At 50.1% G+C, this 14,183-nt stretch overlaps 1 protein-coding gene across 2 annotated transcripts; it reads right to left on the bottom strand.

Moving 5' to 3' along the window:
- Positions 1-226: 226 nt before the first annotated feature.
- Podnl1 (podocan like 1) lies at positions 227-6,642 on the bottom strand. 2 transcript variants are annotated; one of them, XM_031340566.1, is made up of 10 exons: positions 6,568-6,642; positions 6,207-6,431; positions 5,328-5,421; positions 4,994-5,058; positions 4,760-4,869; positions 3,991-4,147; positions 3,420-3,535; positions 1,636-2,296; positions 769-917; positions 227-693 (listed from the first exon to the last, which is right to left on the bottom strand). In XM_031340566.1, the coding sequence occupies exons 1-10, from the start codon at positions 6,568-6,570 to the stop codon at positions 549-551; spliced, it is 1,725 nt and encodes a 574-aa protein (XP_031196426.1). In that variant the 5' UTR covers positions 6,571-6,642; the 3' UTR covers positions 227-548. The 2 variants fall into 2 exon arrangements, with proteins under 2 accessions (XP_031196426.1, XP_031196427.1); XM_031340567.1 differs by having other exon boundaries at positions 1,636-2,293.
- Positions 6,643-14,183: the final 7,541 nt, after the last annotated feature.

The following is a 14,183-nucleotide window of genomic DNA, read 5'->3' as shown; positions in this document are numbered from 1 at the left end:
GCTTTGTCTTTTTGTCCTTGATGTACCCCCAACCCCCACCCCAGTGGCTGGCTTGGGCCTCCCCACTCAATCCAGTTCCCTGGAAAGGCCTGGGTAAGCCCATGGCTTGGGCCTTTTGGGTGTACCAGTAAAGCTGGGCCCTACAGGACACTATTTGGTGACCCATGTGTCTGCCTCAGGTCATCCACATCATTCAAAGGCCATGGGACCAAACTGACTTTGTATCCTGGAGCTTTATCTCCCCACTTAGGGGTGGAAGAAACGCTCCTTTGAGATGTGGGGAAGAGATGGATCCGTTCCACTGGGCACTGAGTCCCCTAAGAACATGAGAGGGCATCTGCTTTATTTCCCCATCACCGTCTGTGGTGGAGGGTGTAGTCTGCACCTTGAATGTTCACGTCAGCATGCTTCCTGCTTCAGCCCCAAACCCCCTCCCGTAGGAGACACCTGCTCCTAGTACTTTGGCCAGCTCTAGGCAGAACAGGCACAGCCTCTAAGTCCCCAGCTGAGAACCTTCTTAGCTCAGGCCAGGGCTACTGGGCACCCCTTCACCCCCGGGGCTCAGGCTCCTTGCCCTTTCGTGGCAGCTGGACCAGGACCTCTTCCGGGTTTTCTGCAGTGTCTACCACACGTAGGTGTGCAAGCCCCTGGAAGGCCTCTGCTGCAATGCTTGTCACATGAAGCCTGTTAGCCCTGTGCAGAGAGGTGGTGATGTTAGGGCGTTGACAGGAGAGCTACTGACATCATCCCGACTCCCCTGCCCCTCACCTGAGAAAGAGGGCACGCAAGTGGGGGGTGCTGAGAAAGGCCTCTGGGCCCACATGACTGATGCGGTTAGCCTGCAGGTGTAGCTCCTCCAGGGCCTCAGGCAGATCGGGGGGCACAAAAGATAGCTCATTGTGGCTCAGGTCCAGCACCTGACAGGCACACAGCGAGATGGCAGGCTCAGAAGCCTTGCACACCAAGAGCTTCCAGCCCCTCTCCTCTCCAGGACTGCCTCTTCCCTGCCTAGTGCAGACCTCCAGATCCTTGCTCAGTAATGGTGATTACCACCAAATTCTTACTCTGTAGAGAGTGACAGAGCCTTATCTATTTCTTTTACCCATGGGTGGGGGCATATAGGTTGGAGTCTGCCTGATTCAGCAAGACAAGGATGTGAAGATGGTGGTCCCTCACATCCTCCTCCCTTACTCCCTTTGCTTTTTCTTTCCTTCCATTCTCTCCCCACATCTCCCCTTCTCTTTTTTCTTTCAATAGCCTCAACTGGCTTCAAATTCAATTCTACCTCAGCCTCTCCTATGCTGTGCAGCCGGGCCCTGTCCCACACCTGGCCTGGTCCTTACCATCTACCACCCAGTTACCTTCTGTGATCACCCAGATGGCCTCTAACTAGGATGTTTGGGGTCAAAGAGGGGTAAGAGCTCTTGCCCAGCTGGGTTGCCAGAACCTAGAGGCCACAGTCATTGGGTAGAATGGAGGAGTGCTCAGAAGTCCAATAGGGACTAACAGCAACTGCACAAACAGGGTCTGTTTCAACCATCTCAGGCTGCACACATAGCACTCTGTGGCATGCCTTGGCTCAGAGCTGGGCCAACGATGGGATGGAGATGACCACATAGTAGTTAAACTCCTGACCTGAAGTGCCTGCAGCTCGTGCCAGGTGCCAGGCCCAATGTCGCCCACGCGGAGCCGATTGTGTGCCAAGCTCAGTTCTCGTAGCTTATTCAGGCCGGCAAGCTGCTCTGGCTCCAGAGTCCGCAGTTGGTTGCGTTGCAGTCTCAGCGAGCGCAAACTGGCGGGCAGATCCTCAGGCAGCCGGCTCAACTGGTTACCTGCCAGGTCCAAGGTGCGCAGGGCGCGCAGGCGGCGGAAGGCTCGGGGATGAACACGTGCGCTGGCCAGACGGTTGTAGGCCAGATTGAGTTCTGCCAAGGCTCGAGCGGAGGCCAGATCCCGAGCACCCAGTGTGGCCACACGGTTGTGGGGCATCACCAGGGCCTGCAAGTGGCGGGGCAGTGCGGGAGGTACACGCTCCAGCCTGTTGCCATAGAGGTGCAACGTGTGCAGGGCTTGCAGAGGCTTCAGCGTCCCCGCGGGCAGCGCCGAGGCCCCCAGCTTATTGTGCTGCAGCAGCAGGTAGCGCAGACCCCTTGCTCTGTGCAGCCTTACAGCTTCCACGTGTCGGATGCAGTTGCGACCCAGGTGCAATATGGTCAGGGTTTCCGGCAGACCCTCGGGTACTGTGGCTAGCTGGTTGTGGGACAGGTCCAGGTACTCAAGGCTGCTCAGCTTGCTGCTGGGAGAGAGGGTGATGGAATGGTCACTTCAAGAAAGAGATCCCACAGATCTTACCAGAAAGGAAAAGAAATGGTTTTAGGACTCCTTTAAATTGGAGATTTCACGCTGAAAGTGATGTAGCAACAGAGCTAGGTTGATATGATACAGAAGAAATCTATATGGCAGCCCAGAATGGCCATAGATACAGGTATGGAATTCATGAGGGGGAGCTAAGAGAATTGTGAGTTCCATGCCAGCCCGAACTACATACAGCTAGAATCTTTAAAAAAAAAAAAAAAGTGCTGGGCTGGAGAGATGGCTCCGCAGTTAAAGAGCACTGGCTACTCCTCCAGAGGCCCAGTGCTCACTTCCCAGGACCCACACACAGCTGCTCTCAACTGCCTGAATTCCAGTCCCAGGAGATCGCTGTCCTCTTACAGCCTTCCTCTTCCTTCAGGTAAAACCATTCATAGATACAAATGAATTAGGCTGGGAGTTGTGGCATACATCCTCGGTCCCAGCAATCAAGAGGCAGAGGTAAGCAGAGCTAAATGAGTTGGAGCCTCTTCTGGTCTGGTCTACATAAACTCCAGGGTACTCATGGCTACGTAGAGAGACCCTGTCTTAAAAACAAAACAAAAAAAGCTGGGGTGGAGGTGCACATTTTAATCCCATCACTCTGGACGGAGGCAGGGGCAGGCAGATCTCTGAGTTTGAAGCCAGCCTGGTCTACAGGGTGAGTTCTAGGACAGCCAAGACTACACAGAGAAATCTTTTCTTGATAAAGTATAACAAACAAACAAAACAAAACTCAGAAGCGCTGAGGTGCAGCCCAGAGCTCCTGTTTACCTGTCTAGAATGTTGTAGGGAGGTACTGAGGATTGGCCAGATAGTAAACGTGTTTTGTTTCCTGGCATATGTGTGAACCTTGACTTTATCTCTCTACCACAAAACCCCTGACTATTGAGTAATAGACACTCAAGCAAGGGTAGCAGGGGACACCTGTCACTCATTGCAGCATACAGTAACACCTTTTATGCCAGGCAGGGCAGCTAGGTCTGCACTAGGCGCTCATTAAATGAAGTCCTGGATTAGGAATCCTATAGGAGGGGCTACCGCGCACAGAACTGCAGTGTACCTACCTGAAAGTAGTTGCATCCAGACCACTGTCTGTCAACTGATTATGCTGGAGATACAGTTCTCGGAGGTGGGTCTGGAGGCTCAGCGCTCCTCTGGGCACCTTGGAGATAAGATTGTTCTGCAGAAGGGAGAAGAGAAAGAGATAGAGGATCTGGCATGGATGGCCAGGGAAGCCACAGAAGGCTCTGGAGTAAGTGTGGCTGGGAGCTTGCCTTCCCTGTGCAAAGGGGTGGAAGTGTTTGTTTGTTTTATGATTCCTCTAACATCTGGAATTCTGGGGAGCAGTTGAAAGGATGGAAAGGGGGCTGAGAGATGGCTCAGTGGTTAAGAGTACTGGCTTCTCTTCCAGAGGGCCTGAGTTCAATCCCCAGCAACCACGTGGTGGCTCACAACCATTTACAATGTGATCTGCTGCCCTCTTCTGACAAGCAAGTGTACATGCAGAGAGAGCACTCATACATAAAATAACAAATCTTTAGAAAGGAAGGAAGGCAGAGGAGCAGGTGAAGTCCCACAGGCCACAGGTAAGAGACCTAAGGCCAGGCATGTGTGTGTAACAGGTCGGGAACCTACCTGTAAGTGAAGCCGCTCCAGGGAGGCTGGCAGGCTGGGTGGTAGGTAGCTGAGCTGGTTGCTGGAAAGACTTAAGGTGGTAATAGCCTCCGACCCGTGGAAGGTGTTAGGTGGCAACCCAGTATTCCTCAGTCTGTTGTTGTGGAGGTACACCGACCTGAGGAGAGCTGGGCTGCAGCTGCCAGCCTAGGCATGTGCACACCACCCTCCCCCATGCTGTTGCCCCTCAACTCCAGCTGGGGTCACCAACAGCTCCTGTTTGAGAGTAAAAGACGTGTGGGTGTATTTGTGCATGTATGTGCGTGTGTGAGTGCATACATACATGTAGGTGGCACCTGTCCTCATCCTGACTTTTGATAAGAGGCTCCTCCTCACCACTCAGGTTCCTCCCCCCACCCCCAGCCCAGTACACAGCCATAACTCTAAACTCCCCATGCAGAGCTAAAACCCCTTTGACCCCATTTTAGGGACATAGCCCCCCAAACTGAGCTAATGTCTCAGACCCTCCAAAACTGATCTGAGCCCTCTCTGACCCCACGCCTCCCAGCACAGGGCAAGCCCCAGGATCCCCAGAACAGAGGTCAGCCTTTTCTCACTCTCCTCCCCCACACTGCACAGCTATGCCTCAGACCCTCCAAAATCAGGCTGCACTCTGGTTCTCCCTTTGCAGGGCCATGTACATGATCCCAGGGACAGGCCTGTTTCCCGTGGCCTCTGGGAGCAGGATCCTGGAATCAAAGGCTGGGGGCGGAGCCAGGGCTAAGGCTACCGGAGTGCTGGCTTCTCCCCAAAGGTGAGAGGAAAGATCTCCAACACTTCATTGGCAGCCAGATCGGCGACACGCAGGGAGCGTGGCAGGAACTGGGGTGCTACAGAAAGCTGCAAGGGCAACAGCGTCTCATCCTGGTGCCCGGTTTCCTGCCTCCCCAACCCCCACCCCTAGGTCACACACACCGCCGGGTCACCACAGCCAGGCTGTGACCTCTCATGGATACAGGCTCACCTTGTTGTGGGCGACATAGAAGTTCTCTAGCTGGTTGAGAGATTCAAAGGCCTCATCTGGCAGGCCTGGGTGGGAACACAGTGGGCAATGGATGAGGGGAGCAGCAGTCTAGCAGCCCTGCTCTGAAGGCTAGGGACAAACATAGACTCCTAGGCGTCCCCCCAACCCCCCACATCCTGTCCTTTAGCAAAAGCCACAGTCACCACCATCCCCCAACCCTCGAAATTCCACCGTGCTCAGCAGTTGTGGAAACCCCCAAGAGCTGGCCACAACTGGCAAACAGCGGATGTGGAGAGGGGTTGGGACCTGGCTGTTCCCAGCTTGAGGCCCTCACCCTCTGAAGAGATGAGGTTGCTATGCAGGTCCAGGGTGTGCAAGCCACTGAGGCGAGATAGCTCATTGTAGGGGAGCTCCTGAAGCCGGTTGTTCTGTGGAGGAGAGACATTCACACCAGGGCCCATCTCTTGCTCATCAGGTGTAGCCCAGTGGCAGAGCACTTGCTTAGCACCCAAGAAGCAGGCTCTGGATTTATCCCTAACATCCCCAGAGAGAAGAGGAAGAGGAGGAGAAGAGAAAACATCCCATTCTGTGACCCCAAACAACCTTGAGGCTTGCAAGGCACTGGGCCCTTTACTGCACCACCCAGCAAACCACACGGTTCCCCTGCACCTACCACACAGGCTGCTGATTTTGAACCTGGACTCTGACACTTCTCTAGCCTTCCCCACGACCCCATAACCCAACACAGGCCTCACTATGCAATGAAGGATGGCCTCCTACTTGTGACCTTAGTGCTGGGGCCACCACAACAGACTCTGATCTCAGCCCCCAACATCCTTTTGCCCAAAATCATCCCAAAGTACTCCTGTGACCTCCAACATCACAACTATTGACACAGAATTTTGTAACCCTGGCTGTAGCTCTGTAGACCAGGCTGGCCTTGAACTCACAAGAGATCTGCCTTCCTCTGCCTCCCAAGTGCTGGGATTAAAGTTGAGTGCCACCACCATGCAGGTGAACTCACTGTTTTGACCAAAACAACTTTATTTCTAAGATTCTGACCCCAAACTCTACTTTCAGGACACACACCGCTTCTACCTCTGACATTGGCCTGGCAGAACCAGAGCCAGGCCAAGTTCAGCTCTGCCATGTGGATCTCCCACATGAACCTTGTCTGAGCCCTATGCCTCCCTTTCAGATCCTCAGCCCTTACCTGCAAGGAGAGGTGCCTAGCAGCTCTGGTGATATTGTCTGGAAATACCCTCAGGTCCAGGCCAGCACAGTCCACTGTGTCATCTCGGGGACAGGAGCAGCGCCAGGGACAGGGCCTCGGGAGGGGCTGTGAGCTGTCACCCAAGTGTGGGAAGGCAGGGTCCTCCATGTGTGCTGCCGGCCACCTCAGCATCAGGAGCAGAAGTAGTAGCAGCTCTTGAGGCCTCTGGAGTAAAGCAAGGGATCAGAAAGCCACCTGGTGAGGGATTCCCTTCTGCAGGGCAGGCTTAGCCACTTAGCCAGTGGGCAGAATCAAGCAGGGATGGGCAGACCCGCCCTCGGACCCTCCCTGCCTTCCTTACCATAGTCAGCCCTGCTGTGCCTCTCTCCAAGCTTCTGTCCAGCACTCACTTCCTCCAATGTCTGCTGTGACGACAACTGCCCTCCATCTCTTGGCATAGAGCAGACCAGACACACACGCGCGCGCGCACACACACACACACACACACACACACAGCTATCCCACAGGGCCTGAGAAGATGACTGTCCCTTTCCCTGCCTGCTCCAGTCTCCCCAGCTCCACTTTCATAACCTCCGCCAGCCTGAGCTGAGCCGCAGCCGTGAGGAATGCTGGAGGAAAAGCTGAGAATCACCCTATCTGGCATTTGGTCTGACCACAGACAGGAATGGGGTGCCAGTGGCAGGGCAGGCGTCCCCAAGGAGATGAGGCCAGCCAGAAGGGCTCAAGGGAGGATTGGGCTTCTGCTCTCATGCCTGGCTGGCAGCCACTGCCCACTCCCCAAACAGTCATAGCTCTTGGAAGGAAATTAATGTAAGGGAGGCAGAGGCTGGTGGCTATCTATGTGAGCTGGGTGCTGGCCTACCTGTCTGACCTGGGCTATATGCCTCAGCTTCTCTTTTTGTAACTGGTCATGGTTGTCTCACCTTCCAGGAACATTGTAGAGTTCGATAAGCTAATGCAGCTAAGTGGACAGCATATTGTAGATGCAGGCCTACTGTCCCAGAGCTTAGGGAGACTAAAGCATGAAGATACTAATGACGACAGTTCTAGATGCATAAGAGCCTGTCTCAAAAATAAGCAATGTGGCCGGGCAGTGGTGGCGCACACCTTTAATCCCAGCACTTGGGAGGCAGAGGCAGGCTGATTTCTGAGTTCGAGGCTAGCCTGGTCTACAGAGTGAGTTCCAGGACAGCCAGGGCTATACAGAGAACCCTTGTCTTGAAAAACCAAATAATAATAATAATAATAATAATAATAATAATAATAATAATAATAATAATAAGCAATGTGTCAGACCCCAAATGTATATGAAAGAGGCCTCTTCCTCAAAGGATTGTCAACTAATACACCTGGGGCAGAAGAGGTGGTTCAGAGGTTAAGAGTACTGACTGCTCTCTCAGAGGATATGAGTTCAGTTCCCAGTGCTTATGGAACTGGGGCTCCTGGGGATACAGGCAGGTAATCCTGGCCTAGAGGAAAGATAGCCAAGCTGGAGCAGGAGCCCGTCAGACAGTAGGCTAACAGGCAGCCTTCCTTTTTTTGTTGTTTTTGGTTTTGTTTTTTCAAGACAGGGTTTCTCTGTGTAGCCCTGGCTGTCCTGGAACTCACTCTGTAGACCAGGCTGGCCTCGAACTCAGAAATCCACCTGCCTCTGCCTCCCAAGTGCTGGGATTAAAGGCGTGCGCCACCACCGCCCGGCATTACTCCATTCTTGAGGCTCCTACACCCTCACATAGACATACATGCAGGCAAATTACCAATGCACATGAAAACAAACAAAACGTATGGTTTCCTGCCTCCACCATCTTGTGCTGGGGTAGGCAGGGTCCCTCTGCCTCCCCCTTCTTGTGCTGGGCTCACAGGTATCATTATAGAAGGCTCCCCACATTGCTGATCATAAGACACATTCCAGAGGAGAGTTGTCAGCCTGGCCCAAATCCGTGTGGATCCAGTCAGCGATCACAGTACTGTGCAGCTTGGCAGACCACACTTTCTGTCCTCTGAATCACTAACCAGACACAGAAAACAGACACAAGGCACAGGAGAAGGGAACATTAATTCCCCTCCACACCCAGTTTGCATACTACTAGCTTTTTTATTGTTTTTTGTTTTGGTTTTGGTTTTGGTTTTTGGTTTTTGTTGTTGTTGTTTTGTTATTTTGAGAGAGGGTCTGGGGTAGTCCAATGTCTTAGTTAAGATTTCTATTGTGGTGATAAAACACCATGATCAAAAGCAACCTGGGGAGGAAAGGGTTTCCTTTACCTCACAACTCTCAGATTATAGTCCATCACTGAAGGAGTTCAGGGCAGGGACTCAAGGCACAAACCTGGCGGCAAGAAGCAATGGAGGATCCATGGAGAGTGCGGAGTGCTACATCCTGGCTTAACCCTCATGGCTTGCTTAGTCTGTTTTCTTATATAACCCACAACCAATTGCTTAGCATTGAAACTGTCTAAGCCCTCCAGACCAATCTCATAGAGGTGTATTATCAATTGAGAGTGCTACTTCTTAATTAACTCTAGCTTATGTCATAAAACTAGGCAGCGCACCCAGGCTGGTCTGGAACTCAGTATGCAGCTCAGGGTGGAATGCTGGGATTCTAGGTGTACACTATCATACCTGGCTTCCTTAGTGCTGAAAATGGACCCCAGTGCCCATGCTAGGCATCCGGGCCAGGACTTTAGTCCTTCTGCCTTAGATTTTATTTTAATGCATATGAGTGTTTTCTTTGCACAACTTGCAGGTAGCTTGCCATCAAAGCAGGTTTTTTTGTTTTCAGTCAGGGTGGCCGTTCTAAGTCTCCTGATCAGTACTTAACTGCTTGTATACAGCCTTGGGGAAGGAGGGGCTTGTACATCTGCTAGTGTAAGCTACATGAGACCCTATCTCAAAAAAACCCAAAAAGCAAACAAACATACAAAGAACAAATCAGAGCTGGGCAGCAGTGGCGCATGCCTTTAATCCTAGCACTCCAGAGGCAGAGGCAGGCAGATTTCTGAGTTTGAGGCCATCCTGGTCTACAGAGTGAGTTCCAGAGTACAGAGTACAGAGTTCCAGGACAGCCAGGACTACACAGAGAAACCCCGTCCCAAAAAACTAAAAAGAAAAAGAAACAAAAACAAAAACAAACAAATAAACAAAACACAGGTTGGCACGGGGCTTTAGTAGGTAAAGACATTTATTGTCAAGCCTGACAATTTGAGTTCAATCCCTGGGCCCCTAATGGTAAAGAAAACACCCAATTCCTGCACATTGGCCTCAGGCCTCTACGTGAGCACACGGAACATATATACCCATACTTATATACAAATAACAAGAACAAAAAAACCTGTGCTCTGTGGATTTCTTGAGATTTATATTTTATTGTCTTTAATTATGCAAATAATGTGCACATGTCCAAGTGCTCACAGAGGCTCTGGCCCAGAGTTTGAGTTACAGGCGGTTCTGAGCCACCTGACATGGTTGTTGGTGATCAAACTGCCGTCTTTTGGGGGAGCAATTCATGATGCTAACCACTGAGCCACCTCTCCCGCTCCCTGTGTTTTGTGGTTTACACAGGAAAGGGAGGAGAAGGCTCTGGGGAAGATGGGTGAACTTTGGCCAAGGGCGAGAGAGGGTCCTCTGGCTGCAGAAGGCAGGTGTGAGGATGGTGGCTACAGAGGTGGGTGCAGCCCCACCTCTGGTGTCTCAGAGGACAGACTCCTGGGAAAGATCAGAAGGGAAATGTTCCAGAGCACACAGACAGTAAGTAGAACATATTCTGGATTGGCAAAATGACTCAAGACCATGACCCAAAGCCTGAGGACCAGAGTTCAGTCTTTGGGGTCCACATGACAGAAGGAGAGAAGTGGCTTACAAATTGTATTCTGACCACACACATGCCTGGCACATGTACACTTTTTTAAAATTTTCTTTCTTTCTTTCTTTCTTTCTTTCTTTCTTTTCTTTTCTTTTCTTTTCTTTTCTTTTTTCCGAGACAGGGTTTCTTGTATAGCCCTGGCTGTATAGCCTGGCTGTAGATCAGGCTGGCCTCGAACTCAGAAATCAGCCTACGTTTGCCTCCCAAGTGCTGGGATTAAAGGCATGTGCCACCACTGCCTGGAGCACATGTACACTTATACAAACACCAAAAAAGTGTAATAAAACATTTTTCTTGAATGTATTCTAGGAGACAGGAGAGGTGGCTCAGCAGTTTAGAGCACTTGCCACTCTTCCGGACGTCCATGCAGTAGCTCACAGCTATCTAATATTCCAACTCTCCAGGGTTTAATATCTTCTGACCTCCACAAGTACAAGGTACGTACACATGCACACAAAGCACTCATACACAAAAATAAATAAATCTTGTTGGTGGTGGTGGTGGTTATTTTTCAAGACAAGGTTCCTCTGTATGGTCCTGGCTGTACTGGAACTTGCTCTGTAGACCAGGCTGGCCTCGAACTCAAAGATCCTCTGCCTCTGCCTCCTGAGTGCTAAAACTTAAAGTGTGTGCCACCACATTTGACTTGAAATAAAGAAATCCTAAAAAGTTTCTAAAAGTTTGTTCTATCATAGGTCTGGGTAGGGTTCAGCAAAGAGCACGTTCAGCATGCGTGTGGATGTGATCCATCCCCTGAACCACAGAATAAAGTATACTTTTTTTCAATAATTTGTTTTTATTCACTTTACATCCCCAGGGCAACCCTCCTCCCTCCCCTCCCCCCAGTCCCACCCTTATGAAGTATACTCTCTATGACATGCCATAGCATTGAACACACCTAACACTGTGCTTTGGGTTTGTTGATCAATTAGTGGATTGATTGCCTGGTTGATTGAGACAGAGTCTCACTATGTAGTCCATTCTGGCATGGAACTCCTGATTCTCTTGCCCCAATCTACTGAGGATGGATGAAACAGGTATAAGCCACCACAATAGAGTCTTGCTGTTTTTTTTTTTTGTTTGTTTGTTTTTTTGTATATTCTTTTCTCTTTTTTTTTTTTAAAAAAGATTTATTTATTATTATACATAAGTACACTGTAGCTGTCTTCAGACACACCAGAAGTAGGTGTCAGATCTCATTACAGATGGTTGTGAGCTACCACGTGGTTGCTGGGATTTGAACTCCGGACCTTCGGAAGAACAGTCAGTGCTCTTACCCACTGACAACTCCCAAGACAGGGTTTCTCTGTGTAGCCCTGGCTGTCCTGGAACTCACTCTGTAGACCAGGCTGACCTCGAACTCAGAAATCCACCTGCCTCTGCCTCCCAAGTGCTGGGATTAAAGGTCACACCACCACCGCCTGGCAGAGTCTTGCTGACTTTTAAGTACTGTTTTTCAGTGAGGAAAACTGAGAGCCTGGGAGAACTGGATTCCAGGCAGAGTGAGCATAGTGAGGACCCACCTCCAGGCTCACAGATGGTAACATCCTATTTATTGTGCCAGAGAGGTTAAATGAATTCCTCAGGGTTCCGTTTATACAGGAACTGTCTTAAATCCATTTCATTGTGTAGCTATGAATTTTAGCTAACTGCTTTGGCTCCCAGCAGGTTGCAATCACACACACACCCAAAAACAATCTGGATTTGAGAATGAAAGACACACACAGACACACAGACACACCAGTTAATTTTAATATGCCTTGGGCCGAAGCCGGGCAGTGGTAGCACATGCCTTTAATCCCAGCACTTGGGAGGCAGAGGCAGGCAGATTTCTGAGTTTGAGGCCAGCCTGGTCTACAGAGTGAGTTCCAGGACAGCCAGGGCTACACAGAGAAACCCTGTCTCGAAAAAAAAAAAAAGCTGGGCAGTTCTAATCCTCCACCCTACTAGCATACTAGCACGTTCTCCAGTACTCCTGGCCAACACCTTCTACGTCTGTTTTATCTTTGCTGCCCTGTTACCTTCTGGGCAGCCCCTCCCATAGCACCGCTAGCCCTTTCCACCTACATTTTAGATGTATTTTCTTCAGCTCTAAATCTGATCTGTCTCCCTCTGAGACATGGTGATCTCTGTCTCTTCTTCCTTTCTCCCTGTTCCTAGCCCACACAAATTTAAAGGTCCCCCTCAGTCTACCCACCGAGCCATTGGCCATTGGCTCCTTATTGATCGATCAAAAACCAACTGGGGACAGGATCTTCAGCGTTTGGACAGGCAGATTCCTGATTTGGGGGCAGGAGTAGTTCAAAGCACCAGAACCCATCCCCAACATCACTGCTATCACAGAACACCAGAGGCTGGGTCATGTCCTGAGATAAGAGGTTCTGGACGCTGAAATTCTAAGATCAGGCAGTTCATCTGCTAAGCTTTGAGTGAGGGCCATGTGCCACATTGAGTTCTAGTGGCTGGCAGAAGGGCAGCAAGAGAAAGAGAGGCTGGCTACCCATGGTGGCTCATTAGTTCTTGTGAGTAAAACACTCATGGCAATCAGGAAAAATAATCCTATGAAAGCTTAAAAGTTTCAATGCCTACTTTTGTTTCTTTTTAAGATTTATTTATTTATTTTATGTGAGTACATTGTAGCTGTCTTCAGACACACCAGAAGAGGGAGTCAGATCCCATTACAGATGGTTGTGAGCCACCATGTGGTTTCTGGGAATTGAACTCTGGACCTCTGGAAGAGCAGTCAGTGCTCTTAACCACTGAGCCATCTCTCCCAGCCCTCAATGCCTATTTTTAATGATGGTTCTTAAATGTTTAAACCTCCCTTTTAGCCACCACCAACCAGAAAGGGGGGAAGTGCACCTGTTTAGAGACAGTTCTTTTTTTTTTTTTTTTTTGGTTTTTCCAGACAAGGTTTCTCTGTGTAGCCCTGGCTGTCCTGGAACTCACTCTGTAGACCAGGCTGGCCTCAAACTCAGAAATCTGCCTGCCTTTGCCTCCCAAGTGCTAGGATTAAAGGTATGTGCCACCACTGCCCAGCTTTCCTGACAACTCTCAATGCTGCTCCTGAAGACCAAATATGCATGTGTGCACACATGTGTGTATACATGTGTGTGGGTATGTTTGTAGTTTGAATGAGAATGGTTCCCACAGGCTCATATTTTTGAACACTTGGTCCCCAGTTGGTGGAACTCTTTGGGAAAGATTAGGAGGTGTGACTTTGTTGGAGAAGGTGTGTCACTGGGGTGGGCTTTGAGATTCCAAAATACTCAGTGCTCTCTGCCTCCTGTTGGTGTATCAAGATGCAAACTCTCAGCTGCTGCTCCAGTGCCTGCCACCATGTCTTTGCTCTGCCATCATAGACTCTAACACACTGACACCAAAAGCACAAATGAGCTGTTTTGTGAGTTGCCTTAGTCATAGTGTCTTATCTCAGCAATAGAAGAGAAACTGAGATAATATGCTTGTGTGTAGGAATGCATGTGTGTGTGGAATATGTGTGTATTCATGTGTGTATCCATAGTTGTGGAAATGCATATGTGTGGTTGTAAGCCTGTGTGTGTGCGCGCGCGCGTGTGTGTGTGTGTGTGTGTGTGTGTGTGTGTGTGTGTGTGTGTGTGTATAGGAGTGTGCAAGAGTGGGGGTTAGGAATCCAGTGAAGCAGTGAGTGAATGTATATTGTTTGGAAAGGGGTACAGCCATGTCAAATACCCCATTGTCTCGGAGCCATGGGAATGGCAAAGCCTTTTTCCAGTCTGAGTGCAAATGTCACCAGTGTGTGCAGAAAATGCCCACTGTGATTTTCTCCCCCAATGTCCCCTGAAGACTGTTCTCCTATAGGGCCTGCTCCTACCCAGAGTAGCTAAATCTGCCTCCTTGTTCAGCCGTGTATTAGAACCCCATCTCCTTATTTACCTGTATGCAATAAACACGCTGAGCCTCCAAGGATTACAGCTTCTCCATCTGAGAGCCACCCAAGACATGACATGTATGTGTGTGTGTGTGTGCACATACATATGCATATCTGTATATGTGTGGTGGCCCTGCTGTGTTCATGGAAGAACTCAAAACCGAAACCAGAGACTTAGCTCGCTGGG

Source organism: Mastomys coucha, unplaced genomic scaffold (genome assembly GCF_008632895.1).
Source record: "Mastomys coucha isolate ucsf_1 unplaced genomic scaffold, UCSF_Mcou_1 pScaffold22, whole genome shotgun sequence".
NCBI lineage: Eukaryota > Metazoa > Chordata > Mammalia > Rodentia > Muridae > Mastomys > Mastomys coucha.
This window is presented reverse-complemented; position numbering and strand designations above follow the sequence as displayed.

Excerpts from the sequence above, each read along its gene's own strand:
- Podnl1 (XM_031340566.1), bottom strand. Across the intron at positions 5,422-6,206 it reads CTAGGCACCTCTCCTTGCAG|AACAACCGGCTTCAGGAGCT; the intron begins GTAAGGGCTGAG and ends TCTCCTCCACAG. Across the intron at positions 3,536-3,990 it reads TGGAGCGGCTTCACTTACAG|AACAATCTTATCTCCAAGGT; the intron begins GTAGGTTCCCGA and ends TCCCTTCTGCAG.